General features: G+C 48.1%; 1 protein-coding gene across 6 annotated transcripts; it reads left to right on the top strand.

The window, feature by feature from the left end:
• The first annotated feature begins 445 nt into the window (after positions 1-445).
• LOC4576491 (E3 ubiquitin-protein ligase AMFR) lies at positions 446-24,032 on the top strand. Of its 6 annotated transcripts, none has more exons than XM_061650972.1 (11): positions 446-588; positions 2,060-2,354; positions 7,815-8,547; positions 11,394-11,486; positions 12,996-13,079; positions 13,252-13,332; positions 17,425-17,580; positions 21,042-21,132; positions 21,195-21,558; positions 21,637-22,458; positions 22,537-24,032. In XM_061650972.1, exons 3-11 carry the CDS (start codon positions 7,996-7,998, stop codon positions 22,817-22,819), a joined length of 2,526 nt encoding a protein of 841 aa, XP_061506956.1. In that variant the 5' UTR covers positions 446-588; positions 2,060-2,354; positions 7,815-7,995; the 3' UTR covers positions 22,820-24,032. The 6 variants fall into 6 exon arrangements, with proteins under 6 accessions (XP_061506956.1, XP_061506958.1, XP_061506959.1 ...); XM_061650974.1 differs by having other exon boundaries at positions 21,213-21,558; XM_061650975.1 differs by having other exon boundaries at positions 451-588; positions 1,861-2,354; positions 21,213-21,558.

A 24,032-nucleotide genomic window follows, 5' to 3' on the forward strand; every position in this document is an offset into this window, starting at 1 on the left:
GCGGTCTATGCATGCCATACAAATACCAAGCACATACAACAAATGAAACATTTATCCGTGAAGCAACAATGTCGTGTTTCCTACAGTTTGTGGTACGCTGTCCTGTTTCACACTGATTATATGTGCCTTTGTATGGAAATGAAAATAACATCATAAAAAGTGACCTAAATGATTATTTTTGCAATTTTCATTTCTCCACCACAAACCGATAATAAACAAACACAAAAAAACGACTGCTGTCAAAACTACCCTTGTCCCATTACTGTCAAACGAACGCTGCACTGTCAGTGCGCGACACTGCGAGCCGACCTGGCCACGTGATCGCCTCCCCCCTTCGATACCGTTACCTTTTGGGCAGCGCTCGCGCATTGTTGTGATTGTTTGTTCGCGAAACAGTGTACGCGAAGATATACCTTTCGTCGCCGTCGTAGTCGTCGGTCGCAATAACAGCAGCAGCTGCCGGGTGTACACGCGTGTGCAATTTGCTCCAAGGAAATACAGAAAGTGAGAAAGACAAGTGCAGTAGTGCTTGCGACAGTGTAATATTATTTTGCACAACTTCGTAGCCGTCGCATTTTTCTGCCGGAAGTGAGTAGTGTGTGCTTGCGTGCGTGCGTTCGTACGTGTGTGTGTGGGGGAGTCAGATGATCTTTATTTGTGTTTGCCATCGGGCAAGCAGCAGTAGCAGCAGCAGCTGCAACGCAATCATCTCGGTTCGGTTCAGGGGGTAGTTGTTTGTTGGGAAGAAATTTGCCACAGCAGCAGCAGCAGTAGGCACACAGCTGCAGATTGCATTGTGTTGGTGCGCGTGTTTTAGAAGGCACAGAGTGTATACACATTAGTAGGCGGGGGAACGGGGAGATTCACGGAGGATGCTCTCTTTTCTATTTGTCTGATAGAACTCGGGCGATGAAACACACTCGGTGTGTGCTCGAAGTGGTGAAATATGGACACTTTACACACGCTGACGTAGCCAGCGCAGGTTGGAAGTAGTGCCGCGGTAGTAGCATACAAAATACACAATCTTCGACGGTGTGTTCTATTTCTGTTCGAGGACGAATCGCCTTTTCCACTGTCCTAAGCGTATGTTCGTCGACCGTTCGCCGTTTTCTCGCTTCGTCTCCCAGGTGTTTGTTGTTCTGTGTGTGTATGTGTGTGTGAGTCGAGTATTTTCGATATCGATTGTGTGTGTGTGTTTGTAAAACAAAAAAAATCGAAAAGCCAAAAAAGAAAAGGAAAACCCGTCATGTTGCGGTAGAAGGTATGAATGGGTTGTTCCCCCCTCCCTCCCCGGGTGGGTGGATGATGGTGGACAATGACACCTATTGCACAATGCAAAAAGCCGATCCAAGTGGTTGTGATAAAAGTGTCACTTGATAAGGAACGGAGGAAAAGGTGCATCTCCTTACGCCAGCGGGAAGAATGTAAAGTGGCGTTTTTCCTTCCCTTCTTAACCTATTCTCTTCAATCCCCCCCACTCTCCTGTAAGAAGGTGTGTAGCGTGCATATGTGTGTGTATGTGTGTATTATTGAAGCGAAGCGGTGGTGGTAGTGGTGGTTGATGTCGTCTTGGTCGTCGTCGTTGTCGATTCCTCACGGCGGCAGATGAAAATGGGTGCATCATTGTGTCACCGACAACGGGAACAACAGCAACCACCACCATCACCACCACTACTGCTGCTGCTGCTGGGTGCGCAGTGCAGTGAAAGTTGGCCGTTTATGGGTTGAGAAATATCGAAGAAAAGAACGAAAAAAGTTCCGTGTGCTGCGAAGAAAGGAAGAAAAATCGGAGGGGACACTACACCACTTCCATACACACAGTAACACTCACAGATCACAGCCTACTAAAAGGGAGAAAAGGTGCATTTCAGGTGCGGTCATCAAACACACGGTGGAAAGGAAGGAATGTCCGAACAAAGGCACCACTGCCGGGTGAAACTAACTGAACAAAACACAGTGAGGGAAAGGAGCAGAAAAATAGAGCATCAGCGATCCGTACGAACGGGGTACTGAACGCCACGAGACTGTTATTTATTTGATTTCTTATTCCCATCTCAAGTTACCGCATTACCGTTGCGAGAGGCAGCCGGTGAAAAAGTGTGTAAAATTTTCAATCGGTTTTGTGCGAGTGTGTGTGTGAGTGTGTTTGAGCAAAAGTAGGTTATTCCGTCGCCGAAGCGGCTAAAACGGAAGCAAAAACACCGGGTGTGATTAGTAACGCCACCGCGGACGACGGGCTGCCGGGTGGTTTGCAGCTGTTTGTCTCATCAGCGCAGTGTGTGTGTGTGTGAGTGTCCGGGACCGGGTGTGAAAGGAAGAGAAAGAGATCGAACGGCGCGGCGCGGTTGAAGTAGGTAAGTGAGAGTGCGGGCGGAGGAACGGGAAGTCACTTGCTGTATTGCCTTATCGGTCATCTGCTGTGTGTTGATTAAAGATTTCTAGGACGACGAACCGGGGGGGATGTGTTAGATAAGGTGTGTACACCATGGGTGGATTGATGATGAAGCAATGTTTAATGTTCTTCACCATCTTGGAGTATATGTCGCAGTTACAAATTATTCAATAGGCATATCAAATTGTATTCTTGGGACATATCGATCTTTTGAATCGTTTTGAAACCCTCGGAATGACAGGAACTTAACCATTTTTTTAAAGAATTGGTAGCTAGAAGGAAATGTTGAAGATTTGGAATTGCATTTTGACTGACATCAATTGAAGCAAGCGTTGGAGTTGCGTGACGTTTGATGTCATTTGGGGTAGGTTTTAGGTATTTCATGGCATACTGCAAACAGATGTTCAGAATATGTCCCGACATGTGTCCAGAGAATAGTTCTGATTTCAAGAAAATTCTTTCCATGGGGGCCTTCACGATTCTAGTTAGTTTTTTGTATGGAGTTTGACAGTTGGAGGCTGAAATCATGTAAACAATCCATACAAAACCACACAAAAAACTAGCCTGCGATTTTCAGTCTAGAAAATTTTAGCCTAAAAGCTAGAATTAGATTCGAGTACCTGCTCGAAAACACGGGTTTGTTTACATTTATCCCAAGGTGCATTAAAGAAATCAGGTAATCGAATCTGGAATCAAAGTGTATGTAGTCCAGGTGGTCTCATAGCATTTTTTATAACCTAATTTGAATATCACTTTTTGACAGAACGAGTGAAAACTTTAGCTCCAACGAGCTTTCTGGAGGCTTGACGAATATTCAAAACACTCTTACAATCTTCCTTCAGAAGCAGAAGCGATAAAAATCAGCCTTCTAAATTCATACTCCTTGGGATAAGCTCACCTGTATATTATACTCACTTAGATAGCTGCTCGAAAACTGCTATACAATGCAAACAGCTGATAGGCTGAAATTTCAGCCTACGAGCTTCAAACGGAAAGGGCCCCCATGTTGGTGTCATATTATATCTCAATATCCATATCATCCACGAGTTTCGTACTGCACACTCCGGTCCTCTGGTATTTACAAGATTTGATCCAAGATCCGCGTGGAGTTCAAGCCTCGAATGGACTGTGGCTCCATATGTAGGACTGACTATCCTGCTATGGATAAACAATAAGTCACTGAAAGCCAAGCTCCCTAGTGGTACAGGCAGGACTTGACCGACTTAACGGGTTGTTGTGCCAAAGAAGAAGACGAAGAAGATCCAAGTTCCAGTTCTGTAGAAGTCGCCGAATAAAGCATCAGATCCTTGTTGAGCATCTTAAGAATGTTGGAAGATTCCACTGCTATGGCAACGTTCTTTTACGCAAGACCTGATCCATAGACATCAGACATCAGAATCACCGTTACCCAGCTCCGTACTACAACCTCGGTAGTAACAAAAGTCTGGGTTTGCTTTCCCACTTACTACCTTTACCAGGAAGTATGTCACAAATATTTGTAACAATGTCCACTTTACTTTGCCCCCGGTGACTGTTTCACATTTTAGCACGTCCGTGAAGGTGTGTGCAGCCTGAGGAACAGCAGCAGCAGCAGCAGCAAGTTTTCCGTCCTCTTCTTTTATTAGCAGCAGGTGAGGGAAAAATGTTTTCCGGAACACGGCTATATCATCGCGGGACGGTGAGCGCATTTAAAAGACCTTCCTACCTTCCCTCGAAACCCCTGCCCTCCTCATTTCGAGTGAATGGCTTTGCGGTTTTGTGCGCAACAAACGATCCGCTCTTATCAGCAAACGAGAGCGAAGATGATAAGAAGCGTTGTTTACACTCTTTTGTTGTGCTGGAGGTTGCGAGGAGAGCAGCGGAATGGGCCCCTTGTTGGCGTTGTAACCAAACGTTTGCCGTCTGCGGAGTTGTTACAAGTGGTGTGGAGCTTCTAATTGACCTGGTTGTATTTATCTTATCTTGGTTGGGATGGGGGGATTTTAAAGTCCGTGACAACTGATATCTTCCTTCCGTATGGGAGAGAGCAAGATCGTCGCCCAGTGTCGCCTTCGTGGCTCGTCAGAATACATCATACACCATGGGGGAGTGGGTTGTACACAATTCGCTGAAACCCAATCGATGCAAAAAGACACAAGACAGCCACAACCTCTCGACGGCTGCTGCTGCTGCTTTAAGGTATACTAAAACCGGTTCCTATACCGGTTGGAGCCACGAAGGGCTACGCAATTATCTGCCCTTTTGCCGGCGTAGCTCCCAACCTCTCTTCCTCAAGCGCGCTGTAACCGCGCCGGACCGGTTCAAGTCACCCATGTCCCGGAAGAAAGTCAGTCCGAGGACTACCGAGAGTGGTTACGTGATCATCCTACACGACATGGCGCCTACACGGGTTAAGCACGGGTTGGCTCTGGTCTGGTGGTTCAGCGCGTGGTTGTGAAAATTGATTTTAATTTGCCAATTTTCTGGCAATGTTTTTTTTTGCAACCCGCATTCGTCAGCTCTCCTTTTGTCAGGCGCTCCCTAATTGCGGGATGATTATTTATCGACACAGTAATTGTGGAAATCGTTTCGTCACTCTGTGTCATGTTGACACAGTTGACAACTTTGTAGTGGAAGAAGTTACTTCAGGCGACACTAAGAGCATTCCTCGATCAAGCTCCTCTAACCCACCCAAACGAGGGCTGTGTTTTGTTTTGACTGCAATTGTTCATCCTTTTCTCGAATGATGATGGTATGCGTGTGCGAGCGTGCGGAAAATTTGAACCTTTTCAGCACGGTCACAATTATGTCATGATTTTGTGTAGCAAACAGCGCTGCGCATTATGCCAAGCATTGTCGGGTTAATGAATTCGAGTTTACGAATCGCTGCTGAACCTGACCTTCACTTCTATTTGGTGTGCGCCTTCGTTGGGCGTGAAACGACAGTGGTTGTCTGAAGAAAGTGGTTTGTAATTTGAACTTATGACAAGAGAGGGAGCTGAGAAACCCTGCATCACCTGATTGATGCCATGGAAGAGCTTTGGTGGACCTATTTCGTTGAATGAAACGTTTTGCAACAATTCGCGCTTGCTTTGCTGCATGAATGCCCCTGTAGCAGCTTCCCAGGTGGTGGTGGTGTGTCCCCCCTTTACCATCTCTGGGACACCAATTCTATCCCGGCTGCTTTGTTTGCTTTCTCCTCGGGTCAAAATTATGCGCAATTTTGTGCTCGGTGTACCACACAACACACTAGCTCGCCGCGATCATCGATGTGCTAAATTTAGTTGCGCACAGTAGGCCGAAAGACGAGGAAGGCCTGTGTAGGGAGCGGTTGCTTTCGGTCACACCATTTCATTCACCTTTGTTAGTGATGAAGACGAAAAAATGGCGCACATTTCTTAGACTGTTGTTAGCTTAAAAGGCGTAGTAAACGAGTGTAGAAGGAAGAAGGTCCCACAGAAGTCCACACATGGTTCGCGATTGTTCAAGTAATGCATTGGCGCGTTGTCCTGGAAGAACAACACACTTGTCACTTGCGTTGGAGGGCAGAAAAGAACGATTTGTTTATAGAAGAAGCAACACGGCGTAACGACGACGCAACCTAATGGAACGCTTCCAAACGGGTAAACTTCTGCTACGCCCCATGGGTTTAGAGACCAGGGGCGCGCGCGCTTCTCGTGTGTCCTTCGTGGGTGGGAGACGCGCTTGTATAAACAGGAACCATCCACACCCACAACCCACGATGGAGGTGGTCCGCGGGCAGCAAGCACTACCGGCAGATAGATAGGGGAATAATACTATGTTTGTTTGAGTGTGCGGTTGGAAAATATTTACTCTGTAATCGATGGATGGATCCAGCACAAAAACAGCAGTGAAGAAGAATCCGTCCCGTGATTGTTGTTGTTCAGTTGTTCTGATAGTAGGAGCAGTTTGGGGGCGTTGGGGTGCGTTTGTTTTTCAAGAATTACGTATTTAAAAGCATTCTAATCTTCCGGTATTTATGTAGCTGCTTGCTCTGGAGATGGGGGATTTGTTTGACATTTGGGCTGAGCAGGGGCCAGGCTTATCGTGCTGTTGGTGCCTTGTGGAACGGTGGAAGCAAGTAAATTAATCCACAACTGGATTGCAGGGACAGGATGATAATTGTTTCGTTTGAAATTACTCCCCCACTTGAGGTAGATCTTGTCATAAGACCCTTTGTTGGTCCACTTACCCTGATGGGATTAGTTTAGCCTTAGGCTAGGGTTTATTTGACGGCCAATTGTCACTGCTTGGTAAGCAAACAAACTTATCTCCCGTTATGCTGTTAAGTCCACCATTGCCAAGCGCTCGAAAAAGGAAAAGATTAATCAAAACCCTCTGCCGACTAACGGCGCTCTAAACAGGGGCACTTAACAATCGGTTAGGACCTGTTGCCAAAGCGGTTAGATCATTAGTGCGATGGATCAGGATCGATAAGGCTTATCTACGGGGGCACATCGAAATTGAACGACAGTGGCCCCGTTTTTGGAATCAGTTGAAGGAGCTCCACTTTTGCGTTCGTGTGGGTGGATGAGAAGGTCAAGGTGTTAAACATTTTGTTATAAAAAAAAGGAAAAGATGTTTCTTTTTACGCCTCTAATCGTCTAATCGCTGCTAACCTTCAATCGTCGTCGTCGTCTTCGGACTTTATTGCACTGGAACGGTCGCGAAACTGCTGCTCGCCATCGTCACGCCGACCATCCAGGGACATATTATTTTGCGGGAAAAATACCCTTTTCTTTGCTGTTTTAGAGCGTCGGAGAGGGGAGAAACAAAAAAGTTTGACCTCAAAACAGGCGAAATATGATTCTCGCTTCGAAATAATCAATATTCATAAATCATGCTCACTGTTCAGCAGCACCATTGCGGCAGGGAGAGTGGCCAAAATTCTTGTCCTTTATAGTAAGTTGGACGAAAAGAAGTGTGTGCGTGTGACATTTTGATAAATTATTAAAACAAACCTTCTTATCGAGGTTTTTTGAGCGGAAAATCCCAAACCGGTTTGCCCAGGGGGGGATGCCAGATGAACCGCTGTCCAAATGCCAGCCCAAAAATAATCGAAAGAGCGAAAGACAGAAAGGAGATCGCGCGCGCGCTGGCGGCCTGGCCTTGTGTCGCCGGATGGGACCTTGTTATGGGGGAGCGACGATTTATCAATGCGATTGTCAATCGCATCCTCGTCCGTCCGCACCAGCTCCTCCCGGGATTGTAGTGTCCCCGGTTTCCAATAAATCAATGTCCACTATCTCTCTCGGGCGGCGCCACCTGTCAATCTCATCAAATCACTGGCGGAAAGCTCGCGCGCGACTGTATTGCGGAATGAAGGACACATTTTTCTTAATTACTGTTATCCTTTTCAGCGAAGCTGCATAGTATTGACGTTTTACTAATGGGTTTGCTTTTAATCTTTGTTTTATTTTAGCACTGAACAAGGAACGTGGAAGAGCACGCAGTTTTTGAAAGTGATCGCTGCAGAAGAATCTACATAAATGGACTGAAAAGAGAAAGAGAAAGATAGCAACCGACCGTTACGTCCAGAACAAACTGATCCTGCGACAGCATCCAGTGCTAGGAATCCAAATCCCGATCTCAAACACACCACCATGCCGGTTGCATTGAACGGATCCGTACCGTTGCCCTCGGTGCGGGTTTACACCAGCGTCACGGTACTGCTGATGTCCGCCTGCCTCTACTACGCACTGGCCATGACCAGTGATCCAAACTGGAGGCAACACACAAACATCACCAGCAGCACGACGGGCGGAACGGTACCCACGGCGGGTGGAACGGCGTCCACAGCAGCAAACACAGCCACCAGCGCCGCCAGTTCCGCCGGAGGACCGGCCGGTGTGATCGACGGTGCGGTAGAGGGTGCTGGGGGTAAGCTGGGAGAGGTAGGAGGCGCCAGTGCCGCCTCCTTGCTGTCGGTGAAGGAGATCGACACGCTCGAGGAGAAAATATTAGCGGCCGCCGATCTGTCCGACCTGCGCCAAATGCTGCAAGGGGGCGGCAGCGATGCACCAGACGAGGACGACGCCCGGGAAGTGGAGGAAGGGGACGAGCGGTGGCTGGTGGTGGGCAACGATACGCGATCGCTCGGAGCGTACCTGAAGGATACGGCATCGTTTATGGCGACGGAACCATTTTGCATTTGGGTAAGTGAGCTGACGGTCTCCCGCGCTATTTGCTTAACGTTGCGCTTATTTGTAGAGCATTTAGTTGACATAGCATTCGAATGGCTGACTGCTGCAAGAATGCCTTCGTTCTACGATGACACAATACCCACGTACGTCGGCCGGCACACGACCACGGCTCTTCGGCTCGTTACTGGGGAAGCCGGGTGTGTTTAGCTTTGGCACACACACAAGCACACAAGCCAAGAGGAGAGGACCGCCCGAACGGAATCCGATTTCCGCAATCCATGGACAAACGAGTTTGTTATTTGGTGTGTCGGTTGTTGTTTTTTTACCCGAGCTGGGGACGATTGGACAGAAGAAAAAGGAAAGAAAGACGCAAAGTGCCAGCAAAAAGTGAAGTAGTTTGGTGACCTTGGCGAGAAACGAGGGGGGCTGGCTCTTCGAAGCCGAAGAGGACACCCGCTTGACGATTTGCTGGTGTTTTAACTTATTCCTCTCACTCGAGCCGAGACGACGGGCAGCAGAAAATGATCTAGCCGGACGCCGGTGGGTTCAGTTGATTGGAGCTTTAAAACATATCGTGAATCGTTAAGTGAGTGAAGTATTGGAAGGAGAATAGCTAGCCAAAGCCACCACTCTTGAGGGAACCGTTGGAGTGTTTGCTACTTACCGCTGGATTCAATTGGGCTTTCGAGGTGTACCAGCGTGAACGTTACGGGTACTTGGGCCTTCTAATTGGATCAGCCTAACTTCCTGTCACGCTACCGAATAGCGTCACAGGGGCTTGCGGGCGATACCGATAGAGGGTGTTGAGTCGTCCCACCTGACAGCTGCCTTGGTCAGTGGTATCTGTTGGAGGTAAAGTAGCATTTCACTGTCAAGTTCAACCGGTAGATCTGCGCTGGGATGTGCCTCCAAAACGCAGATGATCTCAAGGCCGACAGTGTGTGGGGCTTGAGCCGGCGACAATCTCCTAGCGCGTTAGCAGCAAACGTTTTGTCATGACATTTTATGTATTGGAAGGAGACGTTTTGCCGTAGGTTTCGCATGTTTTATGCATGGTGATCGTTTATTTCATCCACTGTGATGGTGATCGAGACTGTTAGCCGGAGGTACTCGAGCTCGATCGTATGGGGGAATAGTTGGGATCTTGGACTTACCGATCTTGTATGAGATCATTAGCATAGAACGAGGCAATGTGAAAGGAACGTTTTCCGGGATATTGGTGGGTTTTTACCCGCCTGTAGATTAATGACTCGATAAAAGTGATCTGTATCCACTTCACTACTCAACACAAGTATGACTTGCCGCCTGGTGCTACTCGATCGCAGGGGTTTTATGATTATTCCATCGCCGCAAAGAGTAGGTGCGCTCGCTGGTTCGCCTCCAGCTCGCAAACAATAGGTTGTTCTTTATAGGTTGCGGTCAGATTTCATCATCTAAAACATCATATGCCAGGCAGCCGCAGCCTTGACACCCCAGCACAGTGGAGAGTTGGTTGGCTGTGGAAGCCACAGGAATTTGGAGCTTATTTATCGTTTGAGCGTGTCTGAATTTGAATTATTGCTTAGCCACTGGCGAAGGTGGAGCTTCCAACCGTGTTGTGTACCATTCCTGTCATTAAGCTATTCTCCGGTCAGGTGAGCTGCCTGACTGACTGACGGAATACGGTTGGTGGGTGCATTAGAACGTATCGAGGTTTCGGGCGTGCGTTCGCATGTTCACGATACACCGGCGGCCGGTGCCATTGGCCTTGTTTCCAATTCAGCACAGCGAAGTGCCACAATGATTCTGGAATTTTAACGCAAGTATGGAGGAGAGGCTCAACGCGTTCTAAAGCCATTATAGTTTTATAGTGATAAAAGAAGTACGAATATCCACTACCATTGCTACACGAAACAGATGAATTATTCAACGAATGCAATAGAATTGATTAATGTTTTAACAGTTGGGCTTAATGTTACGGTTCTTATCAGCATTTTGGAAGCAAGAGCCGGTAAAACAATCTACTTAAGATGCTACTTTCCGCCTCGATAGATCCGTTAGAGATCGTTCATCGCTCGTGGCATGGGATGCACAAGATGATCCCGCAAGAAGCAGCCAGCCAGCCAACTGGTTAGGCGCACATCGGGAAGGTTCATCGGCCTGCCGAGTCCCGCCGATCGGATCGGATGGGATTTACGCAACCGCGTAAAATTATGCATCCATATATACATACTACGCAAAGCACCGCTCGGCAGGACTGGATTCGTTTCCGTGCGGAATATGTTACGTGATGATCCGCTTTCGGGTGTAAGGTACGACCAGATGATGACCAGTGTTGTCATCGATTCCAAAGCTGAGGTTGGTTTTTGTTCTTTGCGGCGTTTTCTCTTCTACCATCTAGCACGGTTCGATATATGTATATGGCATTAGGAACAGAAGACACCTACCTGCAGTTACCTGCAGTTATCACCCTCCCCGCTTCCTGGTGAAAGGCCGTGCTAAATTGTGGAAAGCGCGGGATAAAGGGTAGGAAATTAGCAAGTTATAGCCTTCCACACAATATATTTATAGATATTTTTTTTGGGGGATAAATTTGAAACTTTCGCAACGACTTTCACTTTAGCCGTTGACGCCACGAACAACGATCGAGACAAGCCTTTGACTACTTCACACGACAACTCTGACTTTTCTCGCTAGAAGAGCAACGTTTGGTGGCGAACGTTACCGCGTGGTTGCTGATCAACTTCGATAGATAATTGTTGTTCTAATGTCCTCTCTTTTTCTCGTGTTTCTCTTTCACGCCTTACCGGATCACCGTCGTCACCGTACGTTCGATCGATGGAACTGGACTGGAACCGGATCGCGCTCGCTCTCTGCAGACGTTAATCAACACCGCGTACTGCTGCCTGATACTGCTCGGCAAATCGATACAGAAGTTCGTCTTCGGTGAGCTGCGGATATCCGAACAGCAGGTAAGGAAAAGGGCACGATCGTGTGTCGATCGTCTAGGGGGGAAGGGGGGAAGGATGTGTTTGCTTATGGACGGCGGCGCCGCGACCTTCGATCGGTTCGGTAACGCAGCAGCAGCGGCAGCATAATTATGCGAATTATGATTGGGGAGTGCAGCGAGAAACGGCGTGGCTTGTCTGTGTGTCTGTGTCCGGTGTCAAACGTGGGCAACTCTGGGCAGCTCACCGGTATGTCCGCTCGGAGCTGAGCGGATATGCGGTGGCTCAAGACCTACCATTAGCCTAGATTAACTGTTATTTTTTGTGTGGTGTATTTTCTGACTCGCCCCGTCGATCACAACCGGTGAAGGATAATGCAATCGATCCTGGGGTGTGTGAGTTTAAGATTGTCTACCCTCTCCTCTTGGCTTGAAACGAAACAAGAGGAGGGTGTGTAAGGAGGTGTTTTCTACTTAGATTCTTAGCGGCAAAGGTGAACATTCTTTGAAATTGACCTTGGCGATCGTGTCAGACTGGTTGCGATCTCGCGCGTGCGCGCTGGCGTAAATTGAAAGCGATCGCTTTCGCTAAGTCAAAGCCCGAGGGGCAACCTTTGACTCCTGTCGATGTCGGGGTTGTTTAGGAAGTGTAGCGTTGTTCCAACTAACATCAAAATGTCTTCATTGAGAACAGGACTAGCCCGGCCAAGTATCGGCCACATCGAACGGAAATGAGAGTTTCCCACCGCCTTTTTTTAATCCGATCGAGAGCCAAACGGATGGCAAAACCGGTTGTCTTACTGTGTGTGTACAGACGATAGATATATAAAACAGGATGAAGTTTGGCGTTTTTTTGGTAATGATTACGCCATCCGCGAGCTTTCGTGCTGCGTTGGAGATTTATGTGGATCAAGAATAGACAAATGGCATCGCTCAAAAAGGCAGCCAAAAGGTTGTGAAAGATAAACTGATCAATTGATCTGGCTGAGCTTCCAGTGCAGAGTTTTAGAACGGAGCTGCTTAATTATTGCCTCCGACATTTCGAAGCATTTGTGTTGTCTTCTTATCATGAGACTTTGCGAAGCGATTAATATTTAACGTCGTTGTATTAATTTGCGATCGCTGCTCCGAGTGCTCTGCTGCTGCATGGCTGTCGTCGTTGCTGGGCAGTTTTGTTGTTTATTTCATCTTCTTTTTTGCTGTACATCAAACACACTGGCGCTCAAAATGTTGAGCTCTCTTAACCCGTTTGGCTATTCTGTCGCCGCGTTGTGATATTGCCGCAAATATGATTGGGTGACATTTTTCGTCGTTTGTTTTGAAGCTGCCCCGTCTGTGTGTGTGTAATTCGTTTCGTTTCGCAAAGGAAAGTTTGTTTTCTTTTTTAACATCTGTGGCATTGTTGACGCAACAAAGGACGGGCAAAAGCGGATGGATCTACCGGTTTCTCTAGAAAATTCTCCCTGAATGAATCATGTGTTTGTAATCAATATTTGTTTCGTTCTTTTTTTTTGTTTTGTTTTGCTCATTACAGCACATGAAGGACAAGTTTTGGAACTTTATCTTCTACAAGTTTATCTTCGTCTTTGGCGTCGTGAATGTGCAGTATTTGTACGAGGTAAGTACTTACGATCAGCCCTTACGGCGTCCCTGACATATGAACTCCTCCCGGGCAGAAGTGTGCCTGTTGATGATGATGATGATGATGATCGCTGATGATGTGTTTCCCATTACCTTTGTACGTCCAACTAATTCCTACTCTCTTCTTTCCAACCCCCGTTCCATTCCAGGTCATACTGTGGGTGTCGTGGTTCTCGGCACTCGGATTCCTACACCTGCTGTCACAGCTCAGCAAAGATCGGTTCGAGTATGTAAGTATCATTTTCCAACGGCGGGGTGCGCTGGGGGTTAATGAAAAGGATGGTCGCAAATAGCAATATCGAATGACGCGTCGAACCTTTGCGCACGTACACATTAATCACCGCCACCCTCCTGCAAGACGACGCAACGCGCGGCAACGGCAACGGCGCGGTGCTTTACGTGACGACTTGGTTGGTCGGTTCGTTTTGGGGCGGGCGATAAGAATCACTTCCTAAATATTTACCTAAAAGGGACGAATGTTTGGTGTTGCTTGTTTGTCTCTATCGGGTCTGGGTGTGTGTTTTTTCTTCGACCATTTGGCTGTTTTTGCTTTAGACACGATGCAGCATTGGTTTTATCTTCCACAAGCGAACACCACTTCCTACAGCGATTAATGGCCCCGGGGAACTAGTTTATTCGGCACAAAAAAAAGGTATTCAGCGCACAAAATTAAGAGGAATAAGCGAAAGTTTCTCCTGCGCTGACCGTTTTTGCTTAGAGATGAGATCGTTGATCGAGACGTGTTTTTTTGTTGTTGCTGTCGTTAGTCTCATTACGCGTGCGGACGAAGTTGCTGGGATCCGTTTGCAAGAAGCTGAACGATTAGAAAGTGACCAAAAGTGTCCGCAATAGGGTCGGGAAGGGTGGTACCGGGTTGGTACTTCAATTGCTGCGCACGTTAAATAACGCTCACTTTACCTATCAAGCAGAGCACCAAAGCCGCCAGATAGTTGAGACGTAATCATGCGCACACCACAACGAAAGAGTGTGTGTCCCCGCAGCGAGCAGGACCCGGGATCAGCAACAACTACCACCACCACCAACACGCACCAACACGTCCAGAAGAAAGTGCGCAAAGTGCGCCCAAAGTGATCGAGCGCTTGAATTGACCAAGAGTGTACTTGTGGCGTCAGCGTGTTTCTGGAAGGCTCGAAGGGGGAGTGTACTTTCGCGTACGGAGAGTGCACATTATTAGTGTTAAGTAATCGAGGCGTTTTTTCCCTTCTTCTTCACTTCACTCTCGTCTGCTGAACGATCACCTTGATTGGGGACAGTGTGTGGTGCTTGATGATGATTGGGCCGGGTGTACACGCAGGATCTCGTGTGTGTGTTTTTGTTTATGTTGTCGCTATATAAGTGCTTACGGGTTTTTTTTTACTTCATCGAAGACATAGTACCGGGGGTTTTTGTGTGTAATTCACGCATGCATTGGTCGCTTTTTTCCTTACTCCTACAGCACGTTTGCATGCAAAAAATTATATGGAAGGGACACTTTCACTTTCTTCAGATACTTGAATTAAGCGAGACTGATGGGGTCACTGATGTCCTGCTGCAGCAGGCTGCAAATATGAAGTAAAACAATGGCTTTCCGTTGCAATTTGGAAAGCCAAACAATGGTTTCTTGAATGGTATAACGTACACCGTTTAGCTACAAAGAGTTGACATATGCCAAGAATGTGCTCTGTGCTGTGTGCATGAAGTAGGCAGTAGAACCTTAACCGTTCACACACTTGAATCATTGACAGCAAAGCAACTGATGACGTCCGTCGGACGTCGATCGTGTGAAACTGGGTGGCCCCTGAACGTCTTGCAACATTAGCATACAATGGCTAGTACCCAATTGCGTTCATTCATTTCGTTGAGTACTCTCAACCTCGTGACACCTACTACTTTACCCCTGTCACAATGGCGGCGCGCATGCCCTGGAGGAGCAGGAGGAGGAGGAGTGCAGTGTTGCATCTCGGTCTAATAAAGGGGTTAGGTGTACGTGCGAATGGAGGGAAGCAAATTAGACGCAGCCATGTAAAGTTAATCGCTGGATTTGGTGAGGAATTGCTCGAAGGTATGTAGGAATTGAGGAGAGTGTCTTGCGGAACTCGGTGTGGTAAAAATAACACACCGATAACATACCGTAACAAATGGCTTCTTGCATCTCCCCACTTCCCCCTTGGACAAGGTGTTGTGACGTACGTACCGCTCTGATGCAAGAACTTTTCCGAAGGGAAATGTTAAGCCACCGCTGAGAAAGCGTGTGTCGCATGGGAGCTATTTTCGTCTAATTGAATTTAATTAATCTCTTTCCTATTTATTTGATTGATGGTTTGCGTGTGTTGTTTGCTTGTTGCTAAAAATGTAAAGTGCGTGGTGGTGGTGGCTCGATTGTTCCAGAACCTTCACTGCATTCGGCGGTGGTGAATGCAGTCTGTCTGTTTGTGCGCTCGCTACAGTTTGAAAGGCGTCGTTTTCCTGTAGCCCATTTTTGGAAGAACTGGTATCAATTACGGCTACGGCAGTGCGTCTCGGTACTTGTTTTTCAAGCTGAAACGTTTCCAGTTGGTCGAATGGCTCTGCCATTGGCGAAGTGAATTACATTCTAAATATATCGATGCTTTCGATGGTGCGAAGCGAAGGACATCAAAGTTTATCAAGTTTGTAGGGGGAGACATACGCCTGTTGCCCTTTTACTAGGGCACGTAATTTCCTCCGAAACCGGTGTATGGCAGTGTGTGGTTCGTTGGCAACAGGTAGCCAACAGGCTACCTCGCTGGGTTGGTTTATTTCTTGTCGTGCATATATTGTAACGATGACGTCCACCGTCCACCGCCCACTCCCCTGGATTGGCCAAGAACCTTCGCCTCGCGAGAATCGGTCAACGATGATAGGAAAGGTTCTGTGTTGTATGACATAACAAGCACAATATCATCGTCGTCGTTGACATTATGGGGAGTTGCTGGTGGCTAGAGGGAGCGGTCAGTGCCAGTGACAGCTCTTCCCCTGGCGAAGGTGGACTTACATATTGAGCAAGGAGGAGGGGGTCGTTGTTGCGTTGAGCGGCGATTTATCGATTAGAACCAATACACTTGTCACGGCGGCGGTTGCGGCACTGGGGTACACGGCTGATGTGTATCTTCACCGTTTAGCCGTGGTTTGCGTGCCCGACCACGCTCTCCACCGTCCATTAGCCTTGGAGCAAGGTTAACGCGCGTTCTAGAGCGCCTTCGCCTGCATCGACGTTGAGTTATCATCATCATCTCCGTCATACGCGCCTCTCCCTCATGCGACGATGCGGAGTGCCACTTTAGTCGTGCCGGGCTATGATGCAGCTAATTTTGCATCACGCCGTAGTTACGGGGTGTTGCGATCAATTGATCACTGTCACTGAGTTAGAGCAGTGAGCTGGGGGAGATTTGCCTTGGCGTTTGGAATCAGAGGAGATAGAAGAAAGCTAAAGGATCTGTAATGTATGAAACTTATTACATAAAACGGAAGTAAATGAGGGAATTTAATTAGCCACAAAGAAGGACACAATTCGATGCTCGGAAAAGGTTAACTCCGGTGGATGATATTTGAATCCCTTCTCCAATTGGAGCATTAATTGCAATTTACTCACTGCATGTCTCCAGCTCCTTCGTGCGTTCGTTAGCGTGTAGTTCGAATCAACCTTATAAGCCTGCATTGACGTAGACAATCTATACCGGTTTCGCAATGCAATAACCGGTAGCGCTTTAGTTGAAGCATCAAGTGAAACAGCCGTCGGAAGGGAAATCGTAGCCTTTTTTGTACAACGTGACGCTAGAATGGCGTTGCTCGCTCTGTAGAAGGAAAGGGTACATTATTGGCTGTGTGTATGCTAGACATTGGCTAGAGACCGGTATCAGTAATCCAGTCACCCAGAACCACCGTGTGCGTGATGAAAAGCTTGAACTACGAGATAGTCATGCCCTGTCGCGTTCCATGTTGGTTGGCCTTTCGATTCCGCTGGGGCTAGAATTTCTTGGGTAATCTTCGTTCGTTCGTGCGGTAGTGCGTGCGTGGTGGCTGGTGCTTCTTGCTGCCTTCGGGAGTCGTTGGCCTTGTGCAATGCACTTGAACATGAAGCCGACCGTTGAACTTGTTCTTGGTTGCTGTTGAAGCTGAAGTTACCTCAGAATACCTTCGGTGTGGACGATCTAGTTAGTAACTACGGTTCTGGAAAGCCAACTGAAGCAACCAACCAACCAACCAACCATGATCGTGCGTCAAGATCGTTGGCCTTTATGCTCCCCCCCCTTGATATAAGCAAGTTATTAAATTCTTTCTTTGTCTTTGTTCGTTTGTTCCAGCTCTCCTTCTCGCCAACCACTCCAGGATGGTCCCACTTCCGGCTGATCTCGCTGCTCGTTGCCATCCTCGCCCTGTCCGGGCTGATGGTGGGGATCTCGATCGGTGTCGGCGTATTCTTCGGTGGCTTCAATACGTTCGCCTTCATGGCGGCTGAGGTGAGTTGATATGTCGTTGCCGCGCTTAATTACAAGGCGTCCCTCGCGAGCCGCCTTGAATTGGAAGTGGTAGCGCCCTTTTCCCTTGACAGACATGTCCCTCCCCTCCACCGACCCGTGACGAGGTGGTGGTACGGGTCATCGGAGGACAGAGAGACACACACACGCGCACACACGCGAGATAGGTTAGTGGGTTACTGGAGCTTTTGAAGCCAGGCAAACAATGCAGCAGAGAGTGACTGTTGTCGGTCAGGGTGATCTGTTGTGTGCTGCTCGTATGCGGAAGTTTTATGACATCGGGACATATGAAGCAACAACTAAAAAAAACGGGGAAGCTGCGGAACCTTCCGACGAGACAAGACGCGCCCCAACTGCCAGACAATAGCTCCAGACACTCGTTCAAACACCGTCGTGAATATGATGTAGGCATTATGCATTCACCTCTTGTCGCAAGGTTTGGCTTGGCGGCGCCGTTTGTGTCATGACCCCATTGGAAGTGCTGCTGGGGGATCATCGAGCGTGCTGCAGCGTTCGATCACGTTCTCCTTTCTTGTGTTGGACTTTGCTGACACGGCACTAAACCCACTTCTACCTTGGGTTTGTAGATCAAGTGATAAGATTAGAATCACAATAGGGTAGGTTCCCCATTTTTTTTTTGCCCCCCCGAAAGGCGTGGCAGATCTATTTGGAGACTGTTTGAGGCTACAGACTTTTGTGTAACATGTTTGGTGATTTATTTGTAATTTTATATACATCTTTTTAGCCCCCGACACCTGCCACACGGATTCCCACGAGACGAGCCGGGCACAATATGGAAGCGGCTTTCTGCACCTTTTGCATCGTCAATGAAGCCGTCTGACCATCTGCGTCCGTCCGTCGTCCGACACTGTGACAATGCAATATGATCGTACAATTTGTGCAGAAATTATGCATTCGCCTGACCGGCCGGGCTCTCATGGGAGTGCAGAGAATTGTGGAGGGCGTATTATTTTATTTCGTGACGGTTTGTCAGTACAGTCGAGCTGCTGGTGAGAAACGGTGACAGACAACGGCTAAAAAAACGGGGAAGGACACATACCAATGAGCTTCTCAGGTGGCCTTGAAAGAGCGCGTATGGTGTACGGCGGGGTGGTGTTGTGTGTATTTGTCGCTATCGCGCACAGTGCGCTAATTGAAGGCCCTTTTCGGCGTGACACCCCCCCGCGAGAGCCAAAAGTCGAAGACGGTGAAGAACTCTTGATGGAATTGTTCGAAACATTGAAGCGACCTTCTTGTTGGAGGCCCGGCGTGGTGGTGTCGCCTCTTGTGCAGCGAAAAGGGAAGGAAATGAATTCGTCAAACACACTGTACCGCAAGTGACAGAGCTGTGGTTGAATGCTTGTGTGTACCGGCCATGCCATAGGTCAGCTTCGTACGTTGTTGTTCGTACCCGTTCGCTTAGGGTCCCGCAGTTGTCGCATTTCGATTCGCGATTATCCACGAATCAAATTGTTCAATTTAATCCGATTGCGCGTGTGCGCGTTGTTGATCATCGTTTGCCTCCCTCTACTGCTGTGCCACACCACGGCTAACACCGGTGGATGTCGCATGAATCACGTAGTAGAGGTGCTCGCTCCAAAACGGCAGGGTCTTTTCGAGGGCACCACCACTGCCACCCCGCACACCATTACACACATGATCGCCTTCTCTCCACGATCGTCGGTCGGTGTAGACGATTTGTATGGATTGATTGCCGTTGCCATTGCGCCGTGATCTAAAAATAGCTCAAGTTCTCCAGTTGTCTGCCTTCGTTGAGGGGGGGGAGGGCACTGTTTGTGTGTGTGCGACGGAGCAGGGGGAGATAGCAGGCAAAGGGGGGGGAGAAGTGTATGGATGTAATGCCATCACACCTAATGCATTGGCGGAGGTGCTTCAGTATGCAATTAGAACGTGGCCTAAAGGTTAGAACACAATCACAACCAGTTCTTGGCCAGACAGAACAAACAGTGTGGCTTATGTGCGTTTGGCTGGTTTAGCTTAACAGTGCGCTATAAAGGGGTTTTTTTTTTGTTACGAAAATGATAACGAAAACTGCATTGCGTGCTGACGGAGAAGGAAACACACACACACACACAGGTGGTTAATACATGCGCATACGCATTAGATTGTAAGGTTGATGAGTCAATCGTGTTTAAGGACGATTGCATTTTGGATACGATCGAGTGATTCACTGAAAGGATCGCGTTTAAAGGCAATTGTCGTACCTGCAATCTTCCCATGCTTACTGATAGCGTGACTCTCTAGGCGTGGGTTTGTACCAAAAATAGAAGGGAATGGTGCGTAACCTTAGAATGATGGTGTTGGTCAGGACGTTCATATAGAACTAGAAGAAACGGATGAGCCAACTACCTTTACGTGGGCTGCTGGCGACTTTAAAATAATTGCAAAACCCTTTGAAGCGTGACAATACCTCAATGGCTCGGGTGGTACATTTGCTGAAATTTAATTATTTCACTTAAGTTTTAATTATTAAGTTTTTAAGTTTTTAAGTTTTAATTATTTCACTTTCAAAAAAACGCATCCCCTTTTGCTCTAGTCGTCGTTCCGATCGATTGATTTTGTTTTATGATCGCTGCTAAAACGCCACTTTCGGCGCAAATGATCGATGAAGCCTTTTAACGGTCATCGAGTGCTAACTCGCTCCGATGTTTTTGTAATTTTAAGCTCTCCCACGGAAAGGGCTGTGCTTGCTACTGCAACCCTTCCCGTCGACCGGATCGAACGCCGTTTCCACGCTTTTTTGCACTCACGTGTCTCCCTGTGTAGTGTACGATGCCGCGTGTGCCGTGTCGCCGCGCAAAACCGCACCAAACCGCACACCGACGAAAATTACTCTCGCGCGACCCAACACCCCAAACCGCCGGCCCAAACTGCTCCTGTTGTCGCGACTCACTCTGCACGCGGCCACGTTTTTGTGTGCGTGCTTTCAATATTAGTCGGCGATGATATCGGCGTCACCATGTGTGCACGCGGCAAAGGGGGTAGTCTTGCCACCAAAACGCAAGAAACAATGCGATACAAACTGTTGCTGTTGCTGCTGTGGTTGATGAACAACGCCAGTGCTAGTCGATAATCGTATGACACTAAATGGGTATGGTGCGGTACCATGACTGTGGCGTAGCAATTGCGTATCGGTATTGCGCTATCGGCTTTTCGGGCCGGCGTATGACGAACCCCCCGCTCAGCGCCTACTGCTCTATGCGTCACGCGTAAAAGGTACAATCGTTTAATTGTGTCATAAATGTCGCCGTGTGTGAGCGATCGATTGTTTTGTTTACGTTTCGTTCACTTTCAATGTCAGACGGGGTGTTATGATGGGCTTGCTAATGCGTTTTTGAGGAATACAATTGTTTTCTAACATAATCGTAGCTTTCAGAACAATATACTAATAAAATACAATCTCTCTTTGTCTCCTTTGGCAGTGTATCCTACTGAGCATACGCACGCTGCACGTGCTAATACGCTACGGCATGTTCCTGCACGATATGCGCCAGGGCGGAATCGCGAATGAGTGTAAGTAACGCGACGTTTTGATCAAAAGAATTCTCGACGCAGAAGCAAACTAACAGCAGCAGCTTTCTCATCCTTTCCAGCAATCTCCTGGGATAAGCGTGGCCCGGTCGCGTACTACATTGAGCTAACGTTCGAGGTGGCCGCCCTGATGGTGGAGCTCGTGCACTACATCCACATGATGCTCTGGAGTAACATCTTCCTGTCGATGGCGAGCTTGGTGATATTGATGCAGTTGCGCTACCTGCTGAACGAGATCCAGCGCAAGATCAAGAAGCACCGCAACTACCTGTGGGTGCTGAATCACATGGAGAAGAGCTACCCGCTGGCGTCGAGCGATGATCTGAAGCAAAACTCGGACAACTGTGCCATCTGCTGGGAGAAGATGGAAACGGCTCGAAAGCTACCGTGCGCCCACTTATTCCACAAGTAAGTGTGATTGTTGGCTTTGGAGCAAGCGCAAAAAGCAATGATTTAACACTATCGTCTTTGCTCGGTACATTTTAGCTCGTGTCTACAGTCCTGGCTGGAACAGGACACTTCCTGCCCTACCTGCCGTCTCGGGCTGAGCGTGCATCAGAACGGTGGTCCACGGGGCAGTCCACTGCTGCCGGATGACATCCGCATCGACGACCAGGACGGTGCGGTTGGGGGCGGTGGTGGCCGTACGGCCAACAATCACTTCTTCCACTTCAACGGCTCGCGCTACGTGTCCTGGTTGCCGAACTTTTCCGTCGAAGTGACGCACATCAACAGCATGCTGCGTCCGTCGGAAACGCTTCCGATTACGGCGGCCGCTGTGGGTAACCATACGTCGCAGGTGCGCAACATGGCCCGCCACGTGCAGGAGATGTTTCCCCGCTATCCCCTTTCCGTGCTGATCGGTGATCTGCAGATTTCGCGCTCGATCGAGGTGACGATCGATAACATTCTCGAGGGACGGCTGCAGGTCCCCGCGAACAGTCCCGAGGACGAGGACGAGGAGACGCTGGGAGCGGCAAGTGTTGCCTCGATGGCCATGAGTGGATCGATGGACGGAGACAATGGCGATGATGATGATGAGCTGTCGGGAGAGCTTTCGACACGATCGCTTACGAATTCGCTGTCTGCGTCGTCCCTGTCGTCACTGTCCTCGCCGGCCGGGTACGAGGTGGAACGAGGCACTAACATCTTTGGCAATTACGATGCATTATTGCGGGACGATACGGTCGAGGAAATTTCATCGGCAACGTCCGTCCCGCTGGGGGATCGGTTCTCCAAAAGCCCTGAGGAGCGGGAAAAGATTCTGCAACGCCGCAAGGAGCAACTGCTAGCGATGGCTCGAAGAAGGTATATGTTGAATGGAAGATGGTGACAGGGGAGAGTCATAACTAACGATCGGTTCCTCTTTCCTACTCCATATTTTAGATATCTGGAGAAGAACAAATCCGAGCTAAATCACCAACCGTCCACGTCTGCGACGGCTTCCACCTCGAGCACTGTTAGGCATCGAAACAAAAGCTGTATGGAAACGACAATAGTCGAAAGCGGTAGCAGCAGCAGCAGCAGCGGCAGCGGCAGCAGTGGAAATAATCTGTCAAAGTTAAACCCGTCCTTATCACCTAGCCACCATCAGCAGCGGCTCTCTGTGGAACAGCAGCAGCCGCTGGATGAGGTACAGCAGCTGGATCATTCCGACAGCAGCTTTTAAACGGAAACCGGAGGCACTGATCATTCGTGTGACCAAAACAAGTATCTCCCGATCGGTGTATTATGTGCGTGTGTGCTTGTGGATGGGTGTGTCCTACTCACAATGGCGCCACAAAGCTCCGTTTAAGAAAAAGAAGAAGAAGAACTGTTCCTTGTGGCCGGCGGTGCTGTGAAGATTTTAAGTTTCAATTTTATTACTTTTTTTTTATAAAGGCAAACCCCTCTAGACGACTTTTCTCGCTGATCGTATATTTTAGCTTAAATCTTTCTTATCCTAACGTACGTAGCCTTAGTTGTTTAGTTTTTTGAAGATATTAGTCAGTCAGTGTGTGTCAGTCATGTGAGGGGAGAAGGCCGAGAGTGAAAATGCAAAATTAGTAACAAAAGAAGCGATCATGGAGCATGGAGAGATATCATGTGTGTCATTTTCGGGATAAGTGTAGTGGTGTTGTACACCGAGCTGGCTTGGCTTTCGATGAAGATCAGCTTTGTTAATTTAGGCAAACAGAAGACGGAAGACGGTCGAACAAACTGTCGGAAGGATCAGTTTAGATCGTAGTGGCCAAATCGATCAGTGACGGAGGTATGTAGGATACAAACAAAAAAGAGCCACTGACTTTTACCTCCAGTCGATTTGCTCACCTGCTCAGGTGGGAGCGCAATAGAAAGCTGCTATGGGCGAATCGAGAGGCGAGCGATCGCGGGAGGGGATTGAATGAGTGAAACTGAAACTAAACACGATAAAAACAAGTTGTGATGATATTTATTTTCTAGGAAACAAACAAAACCAATCAATCGATTAAGGAAAAAAGGGCGCAAACGCTAAAACAACAAATCATACTGTAGTAGTCGTCGGGGTAGCTTTCTTCCTTCTCCTCCGAAACACGCTTGATAAGGTGTAGAGAGAGCGAAAGAGAGAGAGAGAGAGAGAGAGTGACCGAAGCAGAGGAAAAAACATTTGGTATTAATGTGTTGAAGCTGCAGCTAATGGGATAGAGGGTGAAATCAGCAGGACGAGGAGACGGATTTCGTTCGCTATAATCGCATCACCGTAACGCGCAGTACGACGGAGTATGCAGTAGTCAAAATTGGCAAGTAAAACACACACACATTTAGCGACAAGAAAGACTCAAACCAACAAAAACAAAGCAGAATAATAATAAGCAAAAATGCAAACACAATAAAGAGTAATGTTCGTTGTTATTTCGTTTTAA

This window comes from Anopheles gambiae, chromosome 2, assembly GCF_943734735.2.
Source record: "Anopheles gambiae chromosome 2, idAnoGambNW_F1_1, whole genome shotgun sequence".
NCBI classification, from domain to species: Eukaryota; Metazoa; Arthropoda; class Insecta; order Diptera; family Culicidae; genus Anopheles; species Anopheles gambiae.